The sequence below is a fragment of the Penicillium hordei genome, assembly GCF_028827395.1.
Source record: "Penicillium hordei strain IBT 12815 chromosome Unknown utg000001l_segment0_segment0, whole genome shotgun sequence".
In the NCBI taxonomy this organism is placed as follows: domain Eukaryota; kingdom Fungi; phylum Ascomycota; class Eurotiomycetes; order Eurotiales; family Aspergillaceae; genus Penicillium; species Penicillium hordei.
In genome coordinates this window covers 4,813,817-4,837,540 of record NW_026623142.1, presented here as the reverse complement: position 1 = coordinate 4,837,540, position 23,724 = coordinate 4,813,817, and the positions used below count along the sequence as shown (strand labels likewise).

General features: G+C 47.5%; 8 protein-coding genes across 8 annotated transcripts; 3 read left to right on the top strand and 5 right to left on the bottom strand.

The window, feature by feature from the left end:
• Positions 1 to 248: 248 nt before the first annotated feature.
• On the bottom strand, positions 249 to 467 carry N7537_001840 (uncharacterized protein; the record flags this gene model as incomplete). The annotated part of the gene is made up of 1 exon (XM_056892898.1): positions 249 to 467. The coding sequence occupies one exon, from the start codon at positions 465 to 467 to the stop codon at positions 249 to 251; it is 219 nt and encodes a 72-aa protein (XP_056757893.1).
• Positions 468 to 660: 193 nt separating this feature from the next.
• N7537_001839 (phosphotransferase family protein) lies at positions 661 to 1,875 on the bottom strand (the record flags this gene model as incomplete). Its single annotated transcript, XM_056892897.1, has 1 exon — positions 661 to 1,875. The coding sequence occupies one exon, from the start codon at positions 1,873 to 1,875 to the stop codon at positions 661 to 663; it is 1,215 nt and encodes a 404-aa protein (XP_056757892.1).
• A 3,328-nt stretch (positions 1,876 to 5,203) lies between these two features.
• N7537_001838 (sugar porter family MFS transporter) lies at positions 5,204 to 6,988 on the bottom strand (the record flags this gene model as incomplete). Its single annotated transcript, XM_056892896.1, has 6 exons — positions 5,204 to 5,401; positions 5,458 to 5,543; positions 5,594 to 5,676; positions 5,731 to 5,999; positions 6,058 to 6,098; positions 6,154 to 6,988. The coding sequence occupies 6 exons, from the start codon at positions 6,986 to 6,988 to the stop codon at positions 5,204 to 5,206; spliced, it is 1,512 nt and encodes a 503-aa protein (XP_056757891.1).
• A 930-nt stretch (positions 6,989 to 7,918) lies between these two features.
• N7537_001837 (sulfotransferase family protein) lies at positions 7,919 to 8,776 on the top strand (the record flags this gene model as incomplete). The annotated part of the gene is made up of 1 exon (XM_056892895.1): positions 7,919 to 8,776. The coding sequence occupies one exon, from the start codon at positions 7,919 to 7,921 to the stop codon at positions 8,774 to 8,776; it is 858 nt and encodes a 285-aa protein (XP_056757890.1).
• Positions 8,777 to 8,995: 219 nt separating this feature from the next.
• Positions 8,996 to 10,226, bottom strand: N7537_001836 (DUF3712 domain-containing protein; the record flags this gene model as incomplete). Its single annotated transcript, XM_056892894.1, has 5 exons — positions 8,996 to 9,295; positions 9,343 to 9,467; positions 9,524 to 9,538; positions 9,592 to 10,016; positions 10,066 to 10,226. 5 exons carry the CDS (start codon positions 10,224 to 10,226, stop codon positions 8,996 to 8,998), a joined length of 1,026 nt encoding a protein of 341 aa, XP_056757889.1.
• A 1,347-nt stretch (positions 10,227 to 11,573) lies between these two features.
• N7537_001835 (putative alpha-1,3-mannosyltransferase) lies at positions 11,574 to 13,552 on the top strand (the record flags this gene model as incomplete). The annotated part of the gene is made up of 2 exons (XM_056892893.1): positions 11,574 to 12,993; positions 13,062 to 13,552. The coding sequence occupies 2 exons, from the start codon at positions 11,574 to 11,576 to the stop codon at positions 13,550 to 13,552; spliced, it is 1,911 nt and encodes a 636-aa protein (XP_056757888.1).
• Positions 13,553 to 13,758: 206 nt separating this feature from the next.
• N7537_001834 (uncharacterized protein) lies at positions 13,759 to 14,220 on the top strand (the record flags this gene model as incomplete). The annotated part of the gene is made up of 3 exons (XM_056892892.1): positions 13,759 to 13,938; positions 14,020 to 14,082; positions 14,152 to 14,220. 3 exons carry the CDS (start codon positions 13,759 to 13,761, stop codon positions 14,218 to 14,220), a joined length of 312 nt encoding a protein of 103 aa, XP_056757887.1.
• A 2,245-nt stretch (positions 14,221 to 16,465) lies between these two features.
• On the bottom strand, positions 16,466 to 22,188 carry chsE (chitin synthase class Va; the record flags this gene model as incomplete). Its single annotated transcript, XM_056892891.1, has 4 exons — positions 16,466 to 16,497; positions 16,551 to 21,778; positions 21,829 to 22,017; positions 22,079 to 22,188. 4 exons carry the CDS (start codon positions 22,186 to 22,188, stop codon positions 16,466 to 16,468), a joined length of 5,559 nt encoding a protein of 1,852 aa, XP_056757886.1.
• Between the last annotated feature and the right edge of the window lie 1,536 nt (positions 22,189 to 23,724).

Below are 23,724 nucleotides of genomic sequence, written 5' to 3'. Positions count from 1 at the left end.
AACTTATAACCGTGCTAAGCTAACACTATAATCCGTGAAGCCTTTTTTACCTGCCCCGGTAGCCCCGATAGCGCACCCTAATCGCCTTTTCCTATGTAGATAGGCACATGTAATCAGAACTAGACCCGCGGTATTCGTTTCGCTTAACGAGAAAGTTCCGGATTCCTATATGATAGTAGAGTAACTATTCTATGCTAAGTGGACCCATTGTAGCACTAAAAAGATAGTAGGAATGTAGGACGGCACCGTCAACTAGGTTGGATACATGGATTTTGCCGTCCCACGGGGATCACGTATGCACAATTCCGAGCCGCACTAGGGTCATGTGCTGTGCGACGGAGGGGCTTACTGCCGGTGCTGCTGTGGTACTGCAGAAGGGTTGGGAGTAACAGTGCTTGCACAGCGCGGAGAAGCCGTCGAGCCCACTTGGACACGCTTTCAGATGAGGGTGAGCCATGAACGGCCATTTTCAACCCGAACAAGGCGTATGGAACCCCCCCTAGTCTAAATTATTGGGGTCCGGGAGACCGAGTTATATCAGAAGGCTTTCGCGGGGATTAGGGCAATGCAAGCCCGTAATACAATACAATACAACACAACATCATGTGTAAATAAAGGTGAAAAACAGTACGTATTGATCTGTAATTCTCCTCATACACATCACGTTTGAAATCCTTCCATGGCGGCTTCCGCCACCGCGCGCCAGTGGGCCACGCGGTCCTGTGCCTGGCCTCGCGGGCACACCTCGACAATAGCTCGAATGTGATTGACTGCCGTCTGCATCATCTCCTGCTTTGCATTCAGTTGAGTCTGCTTCAAAATATGCTCTGCCCCCTTTTCGCGACACGTTTGCTCAAACAGTTGCTCCATGCGGGTCTGCTCTGCCTTATCGTCAGGGTCCCATTTCGTGTTCCACAGGAATGCTCGCGGGGGGTTCCACCTCGGGCCGGGAACCACCCCGCTGAACTCCCAGTCTAGGACCGCGGTGATTGGACACCCCGGCTGGTCCGGGTCGCACATGATATTGGCAAAATGCAGGTCTTTGTGTGCCATGATGTAGGCGACGCTGTTGAGCTCTGTCTGGTTGTCTTGCCGCTGCAGTTGCGTCATGAACTCGCGGATCCGAGGGATCAAGTCGCGGTAGGGCTCCAGTGAGGGATGGATCTCGATCGCGTGGACATACCGCTCGAGGCAACCGTTCGTATAGACAGTGTAGCTAGAGAACCCCTCGGCTGGTATGGGATCGAGACTTTCGAGCGTCTCCGTACTTTTGACTCCAGCCGAGGCGGACCAGTACTTGTCCAGGTCCGACGTCTGCCAAAAGTTTTCGTCGATAGGTGGTCCGAAGGCAATCTCGCCCGTCGGTGTCCGGGTCAGCCCGCCCACGTACCCCTCGCGCCAGGGTTGCGCATGCAGCTCGATCAGATAATCCGTCAGTTGGTGGACCATCTTCGTCTTGACCTCATCGGATAGCGTTGCATAGATCTGATCGACGCTGATGCCGGACGCTTTCTCGAGTAGTGTGAACTCATGTCCGATCGCATTATTCTCCGTCGCATCGTACCGGATGATAGCTGGTACGGGGATGGAGGTATGCTTGCTGATCCAGGTCATGACGCCCACTTCGTTGCGTGTCTTGATGACAGGTAGCTGCCGTCCAGAGACACGCAGCACGAGCGTAACGGTTCCATCTTTGTTTTCTCGTGCTGCGATACCTTGTACGGAAGCGAAATGGATGAGATAGATGGAATGAAAGGCGGCATTAACCTGCAGCGGCTCGATGGAGCTTGGCGCAGGGAGATCCAATGATAGGATCAACGAGGTGATAGTTTCCGCGCTCAAGGCAGGAGGCAGATAACTATCAGGGGTGTCCATTGTGAGGATTTAGAAAGTCTTTGAGAGGACAAGAAAAGATTATTGAAAACAAAGATGACGAGGCCTCTCAAGCGGAAGATATAAGTTTGGTTGCCTAGGGTCAAGGAGTGTGTAATTTATATTTTGTATTTCCAAGTTAACTATAATTTTGTATATTATTAACGACGTGCTGGCCATGCATATAAACTAGTGTCTTGGAGACAGGGAGATAGCAAATTGCCTTATCAGCGCTCTCAGGTTGTCAACTGTCAGTCAATTGACTAATCATTTAGAGATATCACCCCTCTTTGCGGCCATGACAATGACACAATTCAGGCGACAGTTGCTCGATGCGCCGCGCAGATCGTACTTGGGTTCTCTTCAGTCTGTTCGTTCTTGTTGCCAACTTGGGGTGATCAGTGCATTCAGTGCATTCAGTGGAGATTTTGGTATTACACAGCAACTGTGCCATTTCTCTCCATGCAACCCCGTTATTTTTCGAGAAAGCGAAGAAACAAGTTGGAGCTCCAAACCTTGCGGTATACTTGTTTGGCCTTCAGGCACCTTTCTGTGGGCTATGGGCTGTCGGATTCAAGTCAATGGACTGAGAGCTATTGGTCTCTTGCATGGGTACAGGGTCCAAAGAATCTACTTTCGGATCAGTACACCCAGCAACACCATAGAGCAAATCGTCCATTACATCACTGATCGGAGTGGACTGAATAGACGACGAATTATTCGCCTGCTATGCTCTTGGTCACTGAGGTATCTGGAAACAATACTCTTGATCAAACAAAGCCGGGTAGATATTAGTATGGAGCATTGAATTCAAGTGACCCTTTATGTTCCAACTATATTGAGAAGTTGGCCAAACCTCCAAATGGTGTCAGACTATCCGATGAAATGCATACTTTGCAAGTACCTGATTCACAACTTTTTCTCTTTAAAATGTCTGCTTTGGTTCTTTCCGCGGCCACTGTCATCTTCCTCCCCTCACTCTGTCCTTTCTTCTCCTCCCTTCCTCCTCTTTCTCCTCCCCTCATCTCCTTTCTGCCTTCGAGGGTAATTTTTCCTAACCTTGAGGTTCTTCAGTATCTGTGAAAGCTTCGATTTTTGAGCCTGGAACGTCCGCCTCCCATGGATAAGATGACCTCCCGGATTAGCTGCAAGTAGGAACATGTCCCAACAGAATCTTTACAGTACCCTTTCGCAGTCTTGAATGCCAGGGTATTCATATTACCCAGAAACGGCAAGTACAGGAAACAAACAAGTCTACAGAAACAGGATTCTGGGGATCCAAAAACTTATTAATTTAAGCTACTCTATAGTTATCCATGGATTTTGAAAATCCAGGTAGCCTAGAAAGGCAAAGTGAGTCGATGGCGTCGGGCCAAGACCCTCAGAATATCAACCCCTTTACTTCGAAGATTGCAACCCAGTACCGGAATCAGCCTATCTCCACTCGTTCAGTAGACATTAATTCACTTAGCCGTCTGTCTGTCCCTTCCGATCTTTGATTATCGGTTGAGAGCTTCGAGAAGGAAGAAGCCACTGTCTCCGTCTGTGATAGACGCGTATGATGAGGCTCTTTATACGAAATCATAGGAAGTGGAGCCAGTTCATCATTTGGTTGATTTGTAACAGGCAACCCCTGAGTTTCTTTCTGGCGACATTTCCGCCGATAGAAGATGAGCGCGCCAATAGCGACAGCTACCAACAAAACACCTAAAGGAACACCAAGGCCGATTCCAATTTTACTCGTCTTCGACATGCCATGGCTAGACTTAGGAATTGGCGTAGTCGTTGGGTATGATGTAGACTCGACACTAGCTGAGGTAGCGAGAGACGTGGAAGTTGCTTTCGTGGCGCTTGTAGACGTGGATGACGATGCATTGATGAAATTGTACGAGACCGGTGATGGATCATCTGTGTATCTTTTCGATACCCCAAATAGAATACTTGTAATATTATCACCATATGACTCGCCTTCCGTAGTGAACGGCTGGAGCATGAAGCTACAGCCAGACTCTACATAGTTTTTGCGAGTCGCTATCCACACGTAGCTATAATTGTTGGTTGTTCTCTCTAATGGGAATAGTCAGATTATAGGTAAAAAGCAAGAAGACAAGTCCAATAGATAGCCCAACCTTCTAGAGCATGGTTATTACTGCCACAGGTCTCGTAAATTGAAACCAGAGGAGCGATAACATCCCAGGTTACATTCACCAGGTCTGCCACTCTGAAAAGACTTTCGGCTTCTGTTGGAAATGTGAAATTTCCTGCCATACTGCACCTAGGAACATCAAGCTGGAATATCTGTTTGGTGCGGGTGGCGGCCGTTTTCCGGGGGAAGGGAGTTGTGACAGCAAGGCAAATTTCGTAGAAGTGAGAAAGTGAGGTCGCAAAAAAAAAAAAGGGGGGGGGGGGATGCTATCTCTCTAGTAACCAGGATTAAAGGATCCCTGCTATGTAATTAGATAACACCTTTGACCGGCATAAGACTAGAGAGTATTTGGAGTAGTTCTTGCAAACCCTATCTAGTGTAGGATGCTAATGCATACTATTGGTCCACATTGTGGGAACAATGGGTTAAACGGAGTACTCTGTACTCATTTATACCATATCACAACTCAAAGGCGAACAAAGGCGGGGAGAGGTTAGGAATCAAGACATAGAGAACATGAAGAGAAGTAAGCAAGATGCTATTCCAAGGTTGCGGCGCTTCTGGACACCTGAGGTGGCCCATGACATCCCCTTCCTATTCAGGACTAGTTCGAGTTAGCCCCAATGCTTAGCCACATGGCCGATTTTATGTCTCAGTTTCGAATTTCATTTCGACTTTCCTAAAGCTAACTTCTCCATACTCTAGTTATAATCTTTTGCAGCGCACATGAATAATGGTTTAGCCTATTCGGATTCGACTTTATAACTATGTGTAAATTTTGCCAAAGCTTGCTAACTAAGTAGTACTCTAGGTTCTCACCTTTGACGACGCGAAAGAATCTTCCCATAGTTGCGCTACTATCGTAGCTTGTGAGATTTGAATAGAGTTAGTCCTTTCTAGCTTATCATGAGTTAAGTTGTGTTTTTGGAATAGACACCAGAGGAATCTGAGTGGGTGTCGGGAATACTCTTCATCAGGACTGACTTCGATGCTTTTATATCTGCCTTGGCGAGGACCGTGTTTCTTGCAATGTTTATTGGGAGTGTGCCTTGGTTATATATGAATGATCCAATACATTATTTTTTTGCAAAGCAGACGGTCAAGAGGCACTTGAAAAGTTTTAAAACAAATTGAATTCTAAGAACATACAAAGGACCCGAGGATCTATCTCACACGACTTTAGTCTCATACCTCGATGTGTGCAGTCTCAACCATTGGCTTTTCAATGCTCCCAGTATTCAAAGTTCGATGGTACCCGGGAAGAACGGGATAACCTCTAGTTTCCCAAACACCTCCAGTAATTCCACCTCTCGAAAAGAGGTGATCGACATCCTCCAGCTCCAGGCCTTTGGTCTCGGGAAAGAAGAAAAAGACCATAGGAATCTTAGTCCAGTCAGCATCATAAAACATAGAAATTAGGTTCAGAATCGGGGTCATACCCAGGCAAAACAGAAGCAGGCGAAGATGATAAATGTTTTCCATCCAATATTGTCAATTGCGGTTGGCGTGATTTGGACGACAATGACTGTAACGGTTAGCGACGCCAGTTACTTCGTATAAAGACAGTCAACTTACAAACACACATCCAATTGACGAAGCCACCAAAAGCTTGAGCTCTAGCTCGAATACGAGTAGTCGAGATTTCAGAAGGATAGAACCTTGCTATTTGTTAGTAGTGGCACACAAACACAGTAAAGATAAGAAAGACTAACCAGGGAACTGGCAGATAACCAATGCCAAGGAACAGCTGGAATATAAAAACAAATACTGTAGCTGCATATGCACATGGCGCAGTGCCGATTGATAATAGAATAGCAGTCATCACGAAACAGAAACAGAGACCAGCGGCGGACACCATGAGTGATACCCGCCGGCCGAATTTATCCATACTCCACAAGGGGATAACGGAGCCAACAAGGTACATGAGAGAGGTGCAGCCGCCGAGCACCAGGGATAGATTGCGAGATAGATTCATAGCATTCTAGGTTGAATTGTTATTAATTCACTTGTTCGGCTGGAAATGGGTGTAGGGAGCATACCTGGTAGACAACGGGGGCATAGTAATTGATCATGTTAGAGCCTAGTATATGTTAATACGTTGATTTTCCCACAGAAGCTGAATCGGTGTTGATCACCTGTAAACTGCTGCTGGATATTGACAACAGCAGCCAAGATCATGCGTCGAAGATTTCCCATTTGGCCACCCGACCATAGCTCCTTGTACTTGAAGGGTCCGCCAGCAGACTCAATCTCGATAGACGATTCGATTTGATGACGTAGAAGAACAACTTCAGGATTGGACTCATCAGCGGGTTGATCCAGTTGTAGACGTGCCAGGACCGACGCTGCCTCATCACTGCGATCCTGTTCACACAACCAGCGTGGGGAATCAGGCAAAGGAATCATCTGCAAAACTAGGCAGACGGCAAAGAAAGCCTGGAAACTGATTGGGAACCGCCATTGAACGGGGGTGTCCACGAAGCTCAGTCCATAGTCCAGCCAGTATGCGATACAGAGACCGAGAATTGTAACGGTGCCTTGGGCAGAGAGCAACATGCCACGCTGCTCTGGACGAGCTAGCTCGGATTGATAGGCTGGAACGGTACTGCTGTTGATTCCGTTACCAAGGCCAGTGACAATTCGACCAACGAGGAATTGAGGGACGGTATAGGAGCTGCCGAGGATGACTGTTCCTATGATCATTATCGAACCACCGGCGATAATCATCTTGCGGCGACCAAACTTGTGTCCAATAACGAGACTGAGGAGACAGCCGACTGCACAGCCGATATCGTAGATCGAAGTTAGGAGGCCCTGCATTGTGCTGTCGGGATTGTTGAATGTTTGCCCAAATTGATTGTTCGCGCCAATTAGGCCGCTCATAACGCCCTGGTCATATCCCAGGAGGAGAAAGGCCTGACAGCTTGCAGCCGTCACAGCCCAGTGTAGGTATCTTCCGCGCAGAATCATATTGGGCTTGGATCGTTGGGGAAACTGGACAGATGCTGAGATCCGGGGCCCCAGGTCCTTTTCTCTACATATCTAACCATTTCAACCCCATAGCATCTCGGTTCAATATTGTCCGAGAAGGATGGGCTGTTCGGTTTAATGCCACCCGGGGCCGTCATTGATATTCACCTGCGGGACGAAACAGGACTAGCGCAGAGTTTTCCCCGCAAGGTCTTCCCCACACGCCAGCGAATCCTTTGCGCGGTTGGAGGGATAAGGGGATAGTCTGAAGAATGCCATTGACGCCTTATGATGAGATCCTTAGTTTAATCAAAGGATATCATAGAAGCCAACAATGCGAGTCACAAAGACTTCATTTTTATGCTTTCCCTCTTCTAAGGGGCACCATCCATCCTTTGTGGTTTGAATAGGTATAGACTTAATAAAGGATTAAGGACGAAAACTGTATTGCTGGAGTCGAGTCACTGAAAATGATTGTTTCAGTCTTTGATGTCCCATAATACACTACATAGGTACACCGGGAAAATCAATGATTGTATAATTATTAGTTCCTCGATGTTTTAGAATATATAGAATCTTAAACTCAAGGCATCGTTACAACTTTCAAGAGCGAGGCTCTGAAAGTGATTCTACCTACGAAGAGCGAGGAATCACATAACTGAACATCACTATCTTTTACTTTTTAAATATTAAAAATAAAGCTGGCCTCTAAGCCCGAAACCTGCCTGAAACCTGCTCTGAACCAATTAATGAACATCGACTCGACTGCGTCATCGAGGCTCAGCGCATACCGCTAACCCGAAATAGGCTTCATGTTACGCCTCACATCAGCAACATCAATATAACCTTGGAAGATACCCCCAGGCATTTCTTTGCAGCTATCTCTTTGGACCAAAGCGGTCTTGTTCCGTTACCGGTGACAATCTAAAAATGACCTTGACCGACCGAATTATTCATTCCATCTATGGGCTCCCACCTCCGACCAGCGGCGGACGCAAAGAGCCAATGCAGGTGCTTGCCGTCGGGATCTCAAGAAGCGGAACCGACAGTCTCCGCGAAGCATTGCATATCTTGGGATTTAATCATACCCACCACGGTTTTGATACAATCCTTCCCCCTTCATCTTTGGAAGGGATATACCGACTTTTGCAAAAGAAATATACCACAATCCCCGAAGCCGACAAGGTCAAGAAACTGACGGCGAAAGACTTTGATTCAATCCTACGAAATAGTGTGGGCGTCAGCGATTTATTCGCAGCAGAGTTCGCGCCCGAACTCATCGAAGCCTACCCTAACGCAAAAGTCATCCTTAATGTCCGACAGGACCTTGACAGCTGGTACCGTAGCATGCAAAACACCATGGGATATTTCGACAAGAACCCTATTGATTGGGACTGGTGCAAATCATGGTTCAGCGCAGATCTTTTCTGGATTCGCCAAACAATGTCGAGGACCATGATGCCCCGATTCTTCAGAGGGAGTTTCGAATCGAACGGGAAGTGGGTCTATGAGGAGCATGTTGCAATGGTCAGAGGCCTAGGCTTACCAGATGATCGACTTCTCGAATGGTCTGTTGAAGATGGTTGGGAGCCTCTTTGTCGATTCCTGGGCAAGCCAGTGCCTGACATTCCGTTTCCCAATGGGAATCCTCCGAAGGCATGGGCAGAACGGATTGGCAAGACAATGGAGGCTCATCATAAGCGAGCAGTAAGAAATATGCTTGTTTTTGGGGCTTTGACCTTTATAATTCCTGTGAGTTTGTGCACATATTTGGTAGGAATATTTTGATGGAAGCAGTGAATCGATACACGTTTTTTCCCATTTTTATATATTTCTCGACTAGTTACAGTTGACTATATCTCTGTCGCCCACGGTGAAACTGCTCTATTTTCCAAATACATGCCTGAGAGAGTCTCATGTGGTTTCATAGTCCTGGCTCACAGTATGGTCATCTCGGCATCCCACAATGTTATTCATGAGATACTTACAACAATCCTTTATACTACATCAAGAAAATAGGCTTGATGCGTATTCTAATAGATCGATTCTTGCCGAAGCAGACATGGCCCTGACAGCTGCTGTGAAGTAAGGGATATCGACACCCTTAAAAGAACAACTTCTCCCATGAACGCCAATAGTCACCGTGCCAATGTCATCGTCGCCCGCAATGGCCTCGTGAATTAACATTTCTTTGTCAACTGACCCGAGGACCGTAGTGTTGGTGATAGACTTTCCCAGAAAGAGATAGGGCAGATCGACCCAACCCAGGTCTGAGCCACCCAAGGTGAGATTGAAAGTCACATGTCCCTAAACGTGTCAGCCATACTTATATCCTAGGGTATGGGATGACATACCAGCTCGACAACGAAGGGACTCGGATTGCGCACAGAGATTGTAGCATTGAAATTATACCCATCAACGGGAGGATCCAGGAGTTCCATCTTGGTAACGTTGAATGCGCCTTCGGCATTCATGAAGTCTGCGAGTTTTAGAAATAGTTACTCCCAGCGGGGCAGTTAGTATGACATGTCTCACCTGTGACATTATAGCCTACAACGACATGTTAGTTCGTTTCATGGTAGGCAGGGAAAGGACTTACTCACTACCCACATGCATTATTTTATGAATGCTCAAATGAGCAGTCGGTAGAGCACCATATTTCAAATTCGGCGAACCTTCGATCAAAATGGAAGAGCTTTTGTTAGATGCAGCTGCAGTAGTCAATCGCGACAGACAATCGACACAAGACAAATTCATATCTTCGTCTATTTCAAGAGTGGCTCCACTGCCAAATGCAAACTTTGGCACAGGGAATACTGTAAAAACCTCGTCGGTGTCTTTGAGACGACACGTGGCATTGAATGCATCCATATGGCCACTACCACTGAATCCACCTCCAACTTTCAGTGTTTTCTTTTGTTTAATATGGAAGGCAGTAGGCCGGGGGTTGGTAATCTCGAGGCCATCGGTGTCATACTCGTATTTGTTGATATAGTCATTCGCGAAATTGGGAATCCCGACATAAAGGCTGAGGAACAGTCAGTATCAACAGTATCATCTTCCATGATAAAACTCACAGTGGTAGAATGATGACTAGGACAGAGATGCAGAATGCGATTAAATAAGCCCACCAGAACCTCTTCATATGTGCCTTGAATCGGCCCCAAAAGGTCGGCTTTGCTGGGGTTGGTAGCACCTCGTCTGCCTCAGAGGTGCTTGAGATGTCAGATTTTGACATGATGGGCGCAATAATGTTGATGAGTGCCAAAATATTCGCTTTCACCCTAGGTCATGGACGGTGAAATTCCGGTGGATGGCTGTATGACAACTGCTTCCCATGCTGTAGCGTGTGGAGGTAGATGTAGACCGAGAAGAAAAATAAAACGGGGTCCGGGTGAAGCAATTTCATAAACTAGTCGTCGTTTGGGGTGCTGTTATACCCATGTCGATCAGACCCGCCTTTCACATGACAGAGAGATATGCGATTCATAACAAACGTCTTTGCGCAATCTCGGTAATTAATGAATTAATGTCATAACATTTCTTTCAGGATCAAAGGTTATTTGATTGTAGGTTCAAGGACTTAGGTTCAGTATATGAGTGTTGGAAGACAAGGCTCAAGGCAAAGAAACCTGGGATGTCTTGGTACCAAAAGTGGTCAAAATGACCAATCAACAGCTTCAATAGCTAATCGGCTTGCCTCAAAAATGGGGCTAGGCTCTCGTACTTCTATACCGAATACGTGATCAACACGATGGTGTTTGATAAATTGCAGATCATGCACGGAATAGGGTGATCGGCCGAGATAGGCCTCGGCTGTGGATTGAAGCATCTATAAAATACCTAAAAACGCCGATTACCCCGGGGCTAAAGTCGAGCGAGCAACCGGTTCAGAAAGGGTTCGGGTGTTCTCTAGTATTGTCTATTTTTAGCAGAGCGATATCCAATTCGGAAGTTGATTGAAAGTACAGTAAACCCCTTATAACGAACCCGAACAGGTGCTTGAATTAATTTGCCATACAAAATCCGTTAAAACCTCTTTACTAGGAACTTCATTTACCTCTCTTCCCTATACAAATTTTGTTATATCGAGGTTTAGTCAGCCGGGTTAACCAATGATCCCCCACCTCGTAGAAGCTCGGTCCACCTCTCGGACGGTCGCTCTCGAATCACCGGTGACTCGAGCCCTTTTGGTCGGGTAAAAAGGTATTACGCTTGAGGGAAATGTAATAGGTTCCTAAGAGCAAGGAAAATAGGAGGGTGGACGTATAACGATATTAGGACGTTTCTAGAACCTAAATTTGTAGATCTATATATCGTATATGGCACCTTAATTAAACGACCTGGATATAACGAACTTTTTGCTGTGTCTGGTTCATTATAGCGGTGGCTTACTATACGAGAAAAGGCAAGGACCACGCTAGCTGGAAAGGGTCTAGAACGTGTTGTCCTTTCAGTGTTGTCGTGTTGTCCACGGGCTTATTTCCGTTCCCTTTCGTCTTGATTCTTCCATTTTATCAAATTAATGCTCCTACCGTGAAAGTAATTAATATATTTCTCGCTTTTGTACATTATTGCCCACATCATGCTCCCACAGCACTCGATTCCACCCAAAGAAGGTAGGTTTGCTCCGTCACATCCGTGGCCCAAAGTCAAGACACGACGAAAACGCATGCTTTTGCGGATCACTCGCTTCATGCTTGCGGTAGTAGCTGGGTGGTTAGTTGTATCATTTCTGCTCTTCAAATCGCCAGCTTCAGACGCAAAGAGTCTGCGATCGACTTCTAGCTTGGTCACGGACAGGCTTTTGAAAACCTGGCCCACTGATACCAGGACTGTGGAATTACCGGTACATGACTCAACAACGCAAGAGGCGCTTGATGTGCAATCCATTGTGAAAAGTCCAGCAGAATTGCCGCAAAATGTAAAGCCTGCGACAGGGAAAGACGACGAGTCAGCTGAATCATTATCAAATAATGTTGAACATACCAACCAGAACATGAATTCAAAGAATCTGGAGCCTAATCTCGTTGACACTGCTCTGGACTCTCTTCTATCGACAATTTCTAATAAGCTATATCTTCAAGAGCTCATCCAGCCAGTGATCGGCACAGGTGAGAAGAAGCTGCACGAGCTTGCCTTGCGCACACGCGCATATAAAAAGTTCTTTGAGCTTTGGGAGAATGTCCACCTCGTCAAGAGCGATGATTATGTTTACGTGCGAAATGATATTGTCACCCACATCCGCGAGAGGTTCAACGAGCCAACATTCCCTGAAGCGCTGCACAAATACGAAACTTACCGCCACTTTATCACTAAGCTCTCCGCCCTGTTGTTTCCGTGGACAAGCCCATACTTTGCAGACCATATGAGTTTGCACATCTCGTCGCTCCATGGAGGCCGGGGAATCGTGACAACGGCAGGCAATAACCATGCACCTTTTCTACTGGCCGCCATTCCTTCCTTTCGCCTCCTGGGTTGCGATCTTCCCGTCGAGATAATGTATCTCGGTGAGAGCGATTTGAGTGAAGACTTCCGCACGAAGCTCGATGCACTGCCAGGCGTCACAACGCGCGACCTCTCCGCAATGGTTAGCGACGAAGGTTGGCGGCTGAACGGATGGGCTGGTAAGCCCTTTGCTATACTTTTCTCATCTTTCCGTGAAGTCGTGTTCATCGATGCCGATTCGTTGTTCTTCGTTAACCCCGAGTTACTATTTGATGACCCGGATTACGGGCGCACGGGCGCACTTTTCTTCAGAGATAGAAAGATCCTTCCTGAGAGTAAGAAGGAATGGCTGCAGAAGATCTTGCCAAAGCCGATTTCGCAATCTGTGCAGGAAAGCAGAATGTGGACCGGGGAGAGCGGGCATGTTCAAGAGTCGGGGGTTGTTGTTGTAGACAAGTGGAAGCACTTTGTCGCATTGTTGCTCGTATGCAGAATGAACGGACCCGAGAGGGATCGTAACGGCGTGGACACTGTAGGGACCTACGATATGGTATACGGTTCGTTCTGGCCCTGTACATATCTTTCCAGGTCGCCAATTTATTTGCTAATCCCTGGAGCTACACAGGTGACAAGGAAACCTTTTGGATCGGATGGGAACTCGCTGGTGACACTTCCTATGCCTTCCATTCGGGCGGATCTGGAGTCATGGGCATAGTCCAAACACCTGATAACTTCAACGCCACTGACCAACAGCCTGGATCGACCTTTGGCACGGGGACTGAAGCGGCCCCAACGAAAAAAGAACGCAAAATGGCGCCTGGTCATGAGTCTGATCTAACCATATGTGCCCCCCAACTTCTTCATTTGGACCGCGAGAAGCGCCCTTTGTGGTTCAATGGCTGGCTGTACGAGAATAAATATGCGGGGAGTAAGCGGGTTCTCGGAACATTTGAAGCGTTCATGCAGGAGCCAAGTGAATCATTGGATCGAGCACCATGGCAACTAGAGGAGAGCAATCTCTGTTGCTTGTCAAATTCTGTGGCGAAGGACTTCACAAGGCAGGAGACCGAATGGCTGGGGGTGTTGATTGAGATGGCAAGGACGGTGGATAGCTAGTCGAAGAATATATCCATCACTGGATTGACTATTCTCTAGCGTACACGTAAAGGTCATGTAAACAACTTTGGAGGTTCCTAAAAAAGACCCACCAAAACATCTTTCTTCCTCCCACGCTCCTCCACAACTCTTCTTCCAAGAGGGCTTTTCCAAGCCTCTTTCCAAACCTCTTCCTAAAGCGTATTTTTGCCGTCCTTTTTCGCACCATGGCCGAAACCTCGGCCGATGCGCCCCCTCCTCCACCGCCGCCTCCTCCCAAAAGTAACAAGGAGAAGAAAAGGGAATGGCACGCTGCCACCAAGAAGGGGAAGCGACAGCGCAAGAAGGCCCGCCGTACCCGCATTGATGCCATTTTCAATGCCTTGTTGGACCATTACAATGCAATAGTAAAAGTCTCTTGATTTATCCTATTTGAAAAAGTCGGCATAGTGTCTTCCCCATGAGCTTCAAGCTGACACTATCTCTAGGGCAGTGCGAACCCACCTGCTACTGGCGGTGACACCATTCGTGTTCTAAGAGAAATAGCTGAGGTGAGTATCCTGAATGGAATGCGTGTCCTATTAGAAATCCGCTCAGACTAACATTGTATATGCTCATAGGTACTGGAGGAGGAGCGAAACCCACACACCCACGCACGTGAAGGAATAGGCGGTACATGGAGAAGGTGAAGGGAGGGTCATCGTATAATTACGGGGCTCTTTTTCTGTGTTTCGTTTTCGTCCCCTTCCACTCAAGTATCACTCTTCTAATAAACAAACAACTTATCCTTTGGAAAATATGCACAGTGTCTACTGGGAACAGCAATATTCAAATCTAGGTACAGAGTGATGCACTTAGCTAATAACATAAATGTTCATGTGTAAATTTATATTCACTACATCAAGACTGAGAAATGTATTCCAATAACACCACCGACCGAAGAGATATGAAGTTATTTCGATCATGCGATGTGACGGAATTTACCTGGGTAGGTAATTGATGTTTGGTTCTGCCATACTGTACAGTCGATAGATATTGAGTCTGAAGCTTGTATAGACAGCCTATTTGCACATACTGTTACCTAAGATAAGTTCTAGTGATGTGGAACACCACGCCCGCGAGTTCTACAAAACTTGCCTATCTGCTGTCATGGGATACCGAAAGAAACACCAGGCCCCCAAGTTGCTTGGTGGCCTTCGCCCAAGACTGCCGAAGCAATGTCATGGACAATGTAATCAATTAGACTATCATCCCCATAGGAAGTATGCTTCCGATATGCGAAAATCCTCAAGGACAAAGTCCCAGACAGCAGTGAGCTCGAGGTTCTCGCGGTGATACACGGTCTCCCGTAGATCACACAAGGCCTGTTTGGTACAAGATAATGTCAGCAGTTGTTGTAGATCCAGGCAGAGGGGGTGTGTGGTATTGGTAGGACTTACGCGAAAGGTGTGAGGAGAGAAGGAGAGATGGGGGGTTTTATAGGAGTGCATGCGGCCAATGACATGCTGCCAACTCCCAATTAGGCTTTGTCCTCCTAATAAAAGTGGGGTTATTTTTTCCCGATTTGGCCTAGTTCTAGCTTTATTTGAGCCGCACTCAATGTTGGACCTTGGGAGTGCTTTCCTTCTGTCAACATTCCTGCAATAATTTTGTCTCTTCTATTTTCGTCACTAGAATACTGGGATGCCTCTATTGTAAAGACATGAAAAAAGCCAACATGGCAGCTAGACTAAGAAAAAGCAGTTATCCACCCACAAGTGCTATTCTTTCTCTTCATACAATAGTGCTGGACAAAACTTCCACGGCAAAAACAGTATTTCTGCCACGTAATTCAGTAAAAGAAAATTCACACGGGCTCTGAAATGAATAATCCCGCCGCTGGAGTGGCCCCTCCCCCCACCGCCTCGAACGACCGAACGTCAAGTCCATTGGAGCATGACAGAACTGGGACTCTTTATTCTGAGTAGAGATATACATACCCATCGTCTCCAAGGCCGCAGCGCGACGGCGCTTGCACAACCCACGCTTGGGGCCTTCATCTGGTGACAGATCATTTATTGCTATATTTTATGTGACGTAACTTACAGCAGCTAGTTTCTTTTCTTGCTGGTGTAATAGACGCCATACCACAGCAAACGTGGCATTGTGAGTGGCCTTCTTTTAGAGATACTATCAGTATCCACCTCTCACCAAGTCAACCGTTACCAAAGGAAGACTGTTTCCTGTGGCAGAAGATATCTCTCCATACCATTGAGCCTACTTGGACTTTCTCATCCTTTTTTCTTGCGAGGTAGGGCCGGTTTGTAGGTTTTTGGTTTGGGGGAGGAGCGGGAGGAGGGGAGGGGGTGGTGGAAGGCCAGTTGCCGAGGATACAATGGTGGCTATTTTATTTGCTTAAAAATAAAGATAGGTTGAAGTGAAAGATGGGACTTGACTTTGGCGGTTCGACGTGAGACCCAGGCCAGCCAAACTAGAGAAAGAGACTAGTCCTAATTCCTGTTCATTATTCTACACCGCGTAGCCTATGTACTGCTCCATTATCTTTAGCAAAGAGTCCCTTTTCTCAAAGTCAACATGGCAGGATCCTCCACTCAGCCAAGGCTATTTCAGAATAGATTAATATAATACCTACGATGGATCCAACACTAGGCATCTACATGGATCACAAGTCAAACACCAGAGACAATATCTGGGAATTATCGATTTCAAGGATGTAGATAATAATTTTATGAGACAAAGACGAAATGTTTAAGAAAATCAAGGGATCAAAGGAAATCGCTGCGCAAAGCTCTCATCCATGCATAAGTTCGCTTGTAAAAAGAAGACAAATCAAGACACCAAAAGAATTAATAACACATGTTGGTCGAATGAACCCTATGTCCACACCTCAGACGAAATACAGAAAACGGAATGGTGTAAAAATAGATAGATCATTCAAAGAACTCCCGATAGAACGGCTTCAGTGGCTGCATACCTGTTAGTTGTGTCCATTTAAAATATCGAGTTGATTATCACTTACCAGAATTGATGTATGGACGCTTGGCGTCCAGGTTGACATCGAACCGCCTTTCGAGCTCCTGCTTGACGGTCTTCTTCGAGACCTTCATCAAGTCTGCAGTGGACAAGATCTTACGGATTTCTTCAAGAATCTCATCATCAGGAGGGAGATGGCTGAGGTCTTCCATACCAAAGTTGCTCATCATTTCAGACGGGGCAGCTGAGTAACGAGCGCCACCGCCTCCGAGAGGTAAGTCGAGTTGCGAGACCGGGCCCGAGCCAGTATGGTATCCATACTCTGATTGCGGGAAGGGAGGTAGTCTGGTGCCGTAGGAGTGTGCAGAGAATTCTGATCGGTCGTCGCGTGAAGTCTGGGATTCCCACAGCTCGGCTTGGTAGTCTTCCCAGATTTTCTTGGGAATGGAGTCGGGGTCGAATTTGCCTTCGTCGGAAATAACAACCTTGCGACCTTTCTCTCCGGTGATAACACGGGTGTTACCCCAGGAGAAGTCGTCCATATGCCAGAAGGAGTACAGTGGCAGAGCAAGGGAGAAAATGGGAATGGCTAGGAGGTAGATCAACATCCAGCCAATCATTTCCCACTTGCGCCTAACGAGGAAGATCAAGGCCTGTAGACCGTAGATAACACCAAGAAGAATAAAAGAGGTGATGGGCAGCACATCTGGCTGAGTCACACACCAGTAGATCAGGTAAGCGATATAGGCAACTGTGACTGGCTGAATGACTGTCATGAGCAAATCGATAAGCACAATGAATCGCATACTGAAACAGCAGAAACCACACAGTTGTTGCAGCGGAATCAATTCCATCAAGTTGTGAACCGTAGAATTGATCCATCGGCGACGCTGGGAAAGGAAGACAGCAAAGCTTTCCGGTGCAACTGTCCAGGCATGGCAACGGAAGATGTACTTTGTCTTGAACTTTGGGTGATGCTTGATAAGAAGTGTCGTCAAGTAGCGATCTTCACCAAGGTGCAGCAGATTCTTCATGTGGAGGGTATCGACGCGTATTTCCGAGTAGGCGTCGACAACAGCCTTACTGACAAAGAGAGGCGTTCCGTTCTCCGCTGTGCGGATACGATACATAGTGAAACAACCGGGCAAGCAAGTGACGGATCCAAACAGACTCTCGAATGCCTTGGTCAGGTTGTGAGAGATGTAGTATTCATAAACCTGGATCATTGTCACCATGGAGGTCTTGGCGTTAGACAAAGACGTCTCTCCACAGGCGCCAATAAGACGCGTATCAGAGAGGAATGCCGAAACAAACCGTGTTGCTGCATCTGGCGCCACCATGGTATCAGCGTCGACCTGCAAAATATACTCGTAGAATTGCGGATTGACGCCAATAATGTTTCGGATGTGATGATGCATCTCAAGCTCCATGGGGCTCATGGGCAGGTTATAGTGAACACGGTTGAGGAAGCGCATAAGAACCATCTGGGAATCACGTTTTCCACGATTACCAGGACGGGACACTTCAGAAGGCTTGCCAACCTTTACAACAACCAGGAAAGGAACGATATGGCCCTGGACTTCGTATAGACCAGAATAGAGCTTTGCCATGTTATGTTGCTTCATACCCTCACCCAGACTCTCGAAGCTGAGCGGTTCAGGATCCACAGATTCGGGGACACCCAAAATGTCAAGGACGATGCGCGGAGTCGGACGATCGTTGCCCTGGCCAATAATCATACCATCACAAATAACAAGAAGTAGCTTGCGCTTGTCGTCATAGCGCATGCGAGCCATAGAGTCCATGGCACGGCGCAATGACTCTTCGTCTTCGGTGTAAACCGGGACTTGGCAAATGATGAATTTGTCCAAATTCTCGGGAAGGTTCTTCCTCCCGAATTGCAAAGCAGCTAAGAATTTGAAGCCAATAATGGAAACAAGCATAATCGAAATTGCGAGAATGAAGTATCGCGCAAACTGACAGCGAACTGAGTCTCGAGTGTCAATTTTGCCAATGAAGAACAGGTTGTCAAGGCAAAGTTGCATTCGGGATCTAAGTGCCGTGTCGAAGTTCAAGTCTTCCCAATACTTGGTCACATCCTCTCCAGCCTTTCCCTGGAAGATATCGACAAGCAGAGGGTTCATGTAATCGGTATCAACAGTTCCCGTGGCGTTCTTTCCTGTTGGCCGACGGGGTACTCGGGGCCCGGCGATGTAATAGGTTAGGTCGTAGATTTTGCCGTTGATACTTGCAACTTTCTTGGAATCGTCGGTCGCCAGCTTCTTCATTGCCTTTGAAGTATAACCAACGTAACCTTTCTTGTAATTTGAGCGCATCATGAGCATTTGTTCATAGAACCAATCAGGGCGGGAGTCGTTAGTCCAATAGCGGAAATCGTGGTACTTGGCATTGACATCGAAGCTGGTGCTGGACGTTGTGGCTGCGGAATCATTCAAATTTGATCGATAGTCCAAGGGTACGCTGGGGTCCACTTTCCCACTGACACCCTGGCATAAAGCCGAGACTTGAACAGGGAAAAGATTGGTAGCGTCAGTGCCGGCATACGCCTTCATGGACTTCTGGGGAACGATGTCAGGGAAGTGGGATGGCATGAAACTTCCAAGGTTGAAGACCACGCCTCGGATGGCAATATAAGAGTCTTCTGTACCCTTACCATTCTTACCGCTGAGCTCTGCCGTGTTGTAAACATCCTGAGTTGGACAAACTACTCCAGGGAAACCAACAATCATGAAAACAGCTACACCACAGGCGAACCAAATAATCATGTTGATAGCGAGCTTTTCACGCCAGGCAATCCGCACGTCCTTGCGCTTCATTCGCCCAACGAACCGGATCACAAAATCGGGGATGAAGAATGTGAGGAGATAGACAAGGAACATCCAACGACGACGACCCGGAGAGGTCGGAGCCTCGTCGACCTCCTCCATCTTCTTTTCGTTATTCTTCTCAAGCATTTGTTCTTTAGTGTCAAGATTCTTGAACATGTCACCGGAATTGAAGGCGGAACCTCCGGCATCAGAGCGTCCATCCAGTTCACGGCTACCAAAGTAGCCTTGTTTGGGATCATCTCCATAAATAAAAGCACCCGGAGAAGGGTCGGTGGGGTGAAGGAGGCGGAGTTTGGAGTCCGGGTTTCCACCGGCGGTTTGGAAGCCATCGCCTTCATCAGCACCAGCATTACCATAGGGTGGTACCACACGCTCGCCCACTTTGGCGATATCTGCCCAGCATCGTTCGCTCAAGAAAACACCGGTGCTACCGACACGAGCTTCGTTGCCAGGCCATCGCTTTTCGTCGAGAACAACCTCGGACTTTTCGCGGTCGCTTCCCACCACAACATTCCCAATGTCAGCGAGGCCAAGGAACTCTCCGAACGGAAGGAAGACACTATAATCAGCGTTCCGGAGCCGCGAGCTAATTTCGGCGATACCGAATGTTTGGACCTGCATCCGCACACACTTGCTGTCGAACTGGTTGGCAATGCGACGATCATTGGGCTTGAGGCATATGACAAAATAGGGATTGAGGTTCGAGGAGCTCAGGCATTTGTTCACAATCTCTAGGCCAGAAAGGAACTGGCCGGCGGCTCCCTGAGCTGGTCCGGAAGGCATTCCGCTCTTCCGGCCAGCGGCTCTCTTGGATCCTGCAACTTGGCTTTCGGGTTCGTCCCCTTCCTCGCTTTCCGGGTGGGCACTTGAGGCAGCGAAACGGGATGGGGGTCCGGTCTTGCGTCTAGCCATGCTAGGCATGCGGAGTGGCTTTGAGCTCACCTGGGCCTGCATGATTGCAGTCTTTTCTTGCGGGTGGGATATGGTCTGCAGAGCTTCCTGGTGGAACAGTTCACGCACAAAGTCACTCCTGGTGGAGCGCATCAAGTTCATCAAATCTCCCGAGATGACCTCTCCATTCTCCTCAAGTAGGCCGGTGGTGGAGTAGTCCACCTCGCCGGCGAAATGCTTGACGGTGAACGCACTCCGGGCCTGGGACATATAGCCACCTGATCCACTAGTGCCGCCCACAGAAATGGCGGGGTTCTTGTTCTCGAAGCGCTTTCGCACGCTGTCCAGGAACTGTGCATCGGATCGTCCACGACGGGTTTGGTCATCCAAGATGCTCAACAGACCGTTGCCATGCTTCAGCAGGCCACGCACGGTATCCGTGTTATCAAAATAGCTTGTCGCAGCTACTGTGATCTCCTCGCGGTCCAGGATATCTGCTTTGTGGTCAAAGAATGACTGGAGGCAGTAGTTGTAGAGCGATTCAGTTGCGGCATTGCTGAGAAGCTGATCGAGGGTAGAGCCTGTGGAAGGGGCTTGAGCAAAACCGGGGAAATCAACAATGGAGATGGTATTGGCGACACTGTCTTCGGCTGCACAGAGCCTTTGGTTCACGGTTTCAATGACATAGGTCACTAAGAGAGAATAAATCGTACGAGCAAATGCATCGGCATTCTCTCGCGCTCCCTTCGGGTCGAGCATGACCGTCACCCGCTCGCGGTGGATCGTCTTTGTCCGGTAACCAAGGCTATTTTCCAAAGCATCAACACTGAGACCCAAGAACGCAGCGACATTGTCGAGGACCTCCTTATTCTTCACCACCGTTACACTCTCACCACCCTCGTGAGAATAGCCGCCACTTTCTTCCGCACCGGTGGTGGTAGACTGACCCATGGCGAATTCGAGTTGCCCAATGTGAAGAATACTAGCCAGAATCTGGCAGATCTCGGCAATTTCCCCTCGGGAAAATTCCAACTTCCGCAGCGCGGTTTTGAAATGCTGGAAGCCCTCCACATCATTGATTCCGACCTTCAGCTGAGTGGGATGGCCGAGATAGCGCCAGCGTTTGTGGCTGACAGTTCCACCCGACAGCCTGCTCCCAGTTTGAACATGTATGCTATTCTCAAATCCCAGGTGTGCCTTCTCTTGCGCACTTGTTCCAGCTAGCAAATAGTACAGCGCATGGAAGCTTCGCTCTCCCGTAGGCACCGAGGAGATGCGGCTTCGCTCTAATCGGTAGTCAATGATCTTACCACCGATCAAGGTGGGGTTCACGGATGATGATCCATCATATTGAAGCTCAAGGAAGAGACCAGCTTTTGAAGCGGTCGGTGTGGTGACGGACTTGGTGGTTGTAAGAGTGTCGAATACAAAGGCGGCATATGAGAGTTTAGAGGATAGAGGGGTCGATGAAAAGGATAAGAACGAAGACAGCAAGTGTGAGCGAATGGTCGTTTTTCCAGATCCACTCTCTCCTCTTTAATCGAACGTTAGATGTCTTTATATAAAGAGTGGGGTTCAACTTACAAGAACACAACAGCTTGGTTCTCAGCGCGCGCACCCAGACGAGTGAAGGCGCGGTGCGCGAGATCTTCCGCTTCGCCCGCAGCACTTCCCTCTTTTCCGCCATCGGGTCCTTTGGTGGCCGATAAATACGTATTCAGAGCAATGAGGGCCTGAGACGACAGGTGAGCAGTTGGTAATCCAACATGGAATCTAAGACACACGTTAGCTATACCGATATTGTACTCATCAACAGGGTTGGGGATCTTCATACCGACTGGCGAGATGGGCTGTGAGATGTGTATCCGACTGCAGGTGGGCGGGCAATGAGGGGAGTGAGGGCTGAGCGTGTGCCGGGCCACTCCCCGAGAAGGTGTTGACCATATTTAGATCCCCTCAGTTGAGATCTGAGGGCGTGGACGAGTGTATGAGGGGTAATCGGGACGTCAAGTATCGACGGAGCGAGTGGCTTGGGAAGCCTCGCAGTAATGGAACGAACGTGGAGCGAGACGAACAGGAATGCCTGGTAGACTTGGCGGAATAAAGACCCCTAGCAACAGATCGAGATGGCACGCATCGGGGTGCCGAGGGGGGCAAAGATTCGACGAATTTGAGATTTGAGGTGCAATGGCGAGAGTATAGGATGAACGAGTGAGGAAAGACACAAGAACCACAAGAATCGAAGCAGAAGCAGAAAATCAGAAGCAGAAAACCAGAAGCCCGAAATGCAAGATCACAAAGGGAAAAAAAAGCAACAAATCGATAAGAGGTCGGGGGATGAGTATTGTACCATACAACACAAATTACTAGCTCGGTCGCTAAGAATAGGTGAACCTCGGGCATATGTACCGATTAAACAGGGTCTATTTGGGGATTATTGGATATTTGATTGGGCTCGGCTTCATTGGATGTGTCTCGGGTGGAATCCACTAGAGCTGACAATGTTCCCACAATAATAATATTTAAGAGACACTCAAGAGTCAGAGATATAAGAGTTGAAAATACGGAGTACAAGTTAGCAAAAGAGAAAACAAAATAGAAACAAAATACACGGATCAGAAAAAGCCGGTTTTGAATCTTTTTTTAATATACGGAGTATATTAGTCTCATATTGAGAGATCTCCACTCCAGCTGTTACAGAGCTACATGTACTCCGTACGGAGTACTCTGTACTACGATATATACATAGTCGGTATAGGGTCCAAGTCCCTGGAACATGTCAACATCCATATTTTCAGCAATATTGACCTCCTTGCAAGGGACATATCAAAAACTCTAAAATAAATATGAGCAGAATATGAGCCAGAATACGATGGATAGAGGTCTGAAACTAGGGGGTTCGGTCTAAGAAGATAAAGTGGTTCGACATTCTCGCGAGAATGAATAAGCCAGTAAACAAGCTAGTAGAGGTGGCACAGTGGATCAAGTCTCCGATCATACACTGTGTGGCGGAACTAGTCATCTGGTAGAAAAAAATATGTGAGACATGAGACATCCCAAATATAGTGCACATGTGCTATACCAAAGTACTATTAATACATTAAATACTCAGAATACTCAGAATACTCAGAACACTCAAAATACAAAAGAATACAAAAGAATACAATACCCCATCTATCACCCTCTATGGGGTTCTGGGTCCCGGGTGACTGTCTATTTGATGCATTTTCATTGGTTGGAACTTATCAACCAGAAGCTCATCAGGGTGAAAGAACAACAAACATCCCATGGTTTCAAAAATTACAGGGGAAAAACCCGTCTCTTCCAATCTAAATACAGAGAGTTCAAATAAAACCTGGGCCATGTCAACATTTGAAATCAGACGGAAACTTGACTCGTATGTATGCAATGGTTTTGCTCTTCATTAAGACCAAAAAAAGAAGCTTAACTACTTGACTGCAAAGATCAAAACGATCGTCA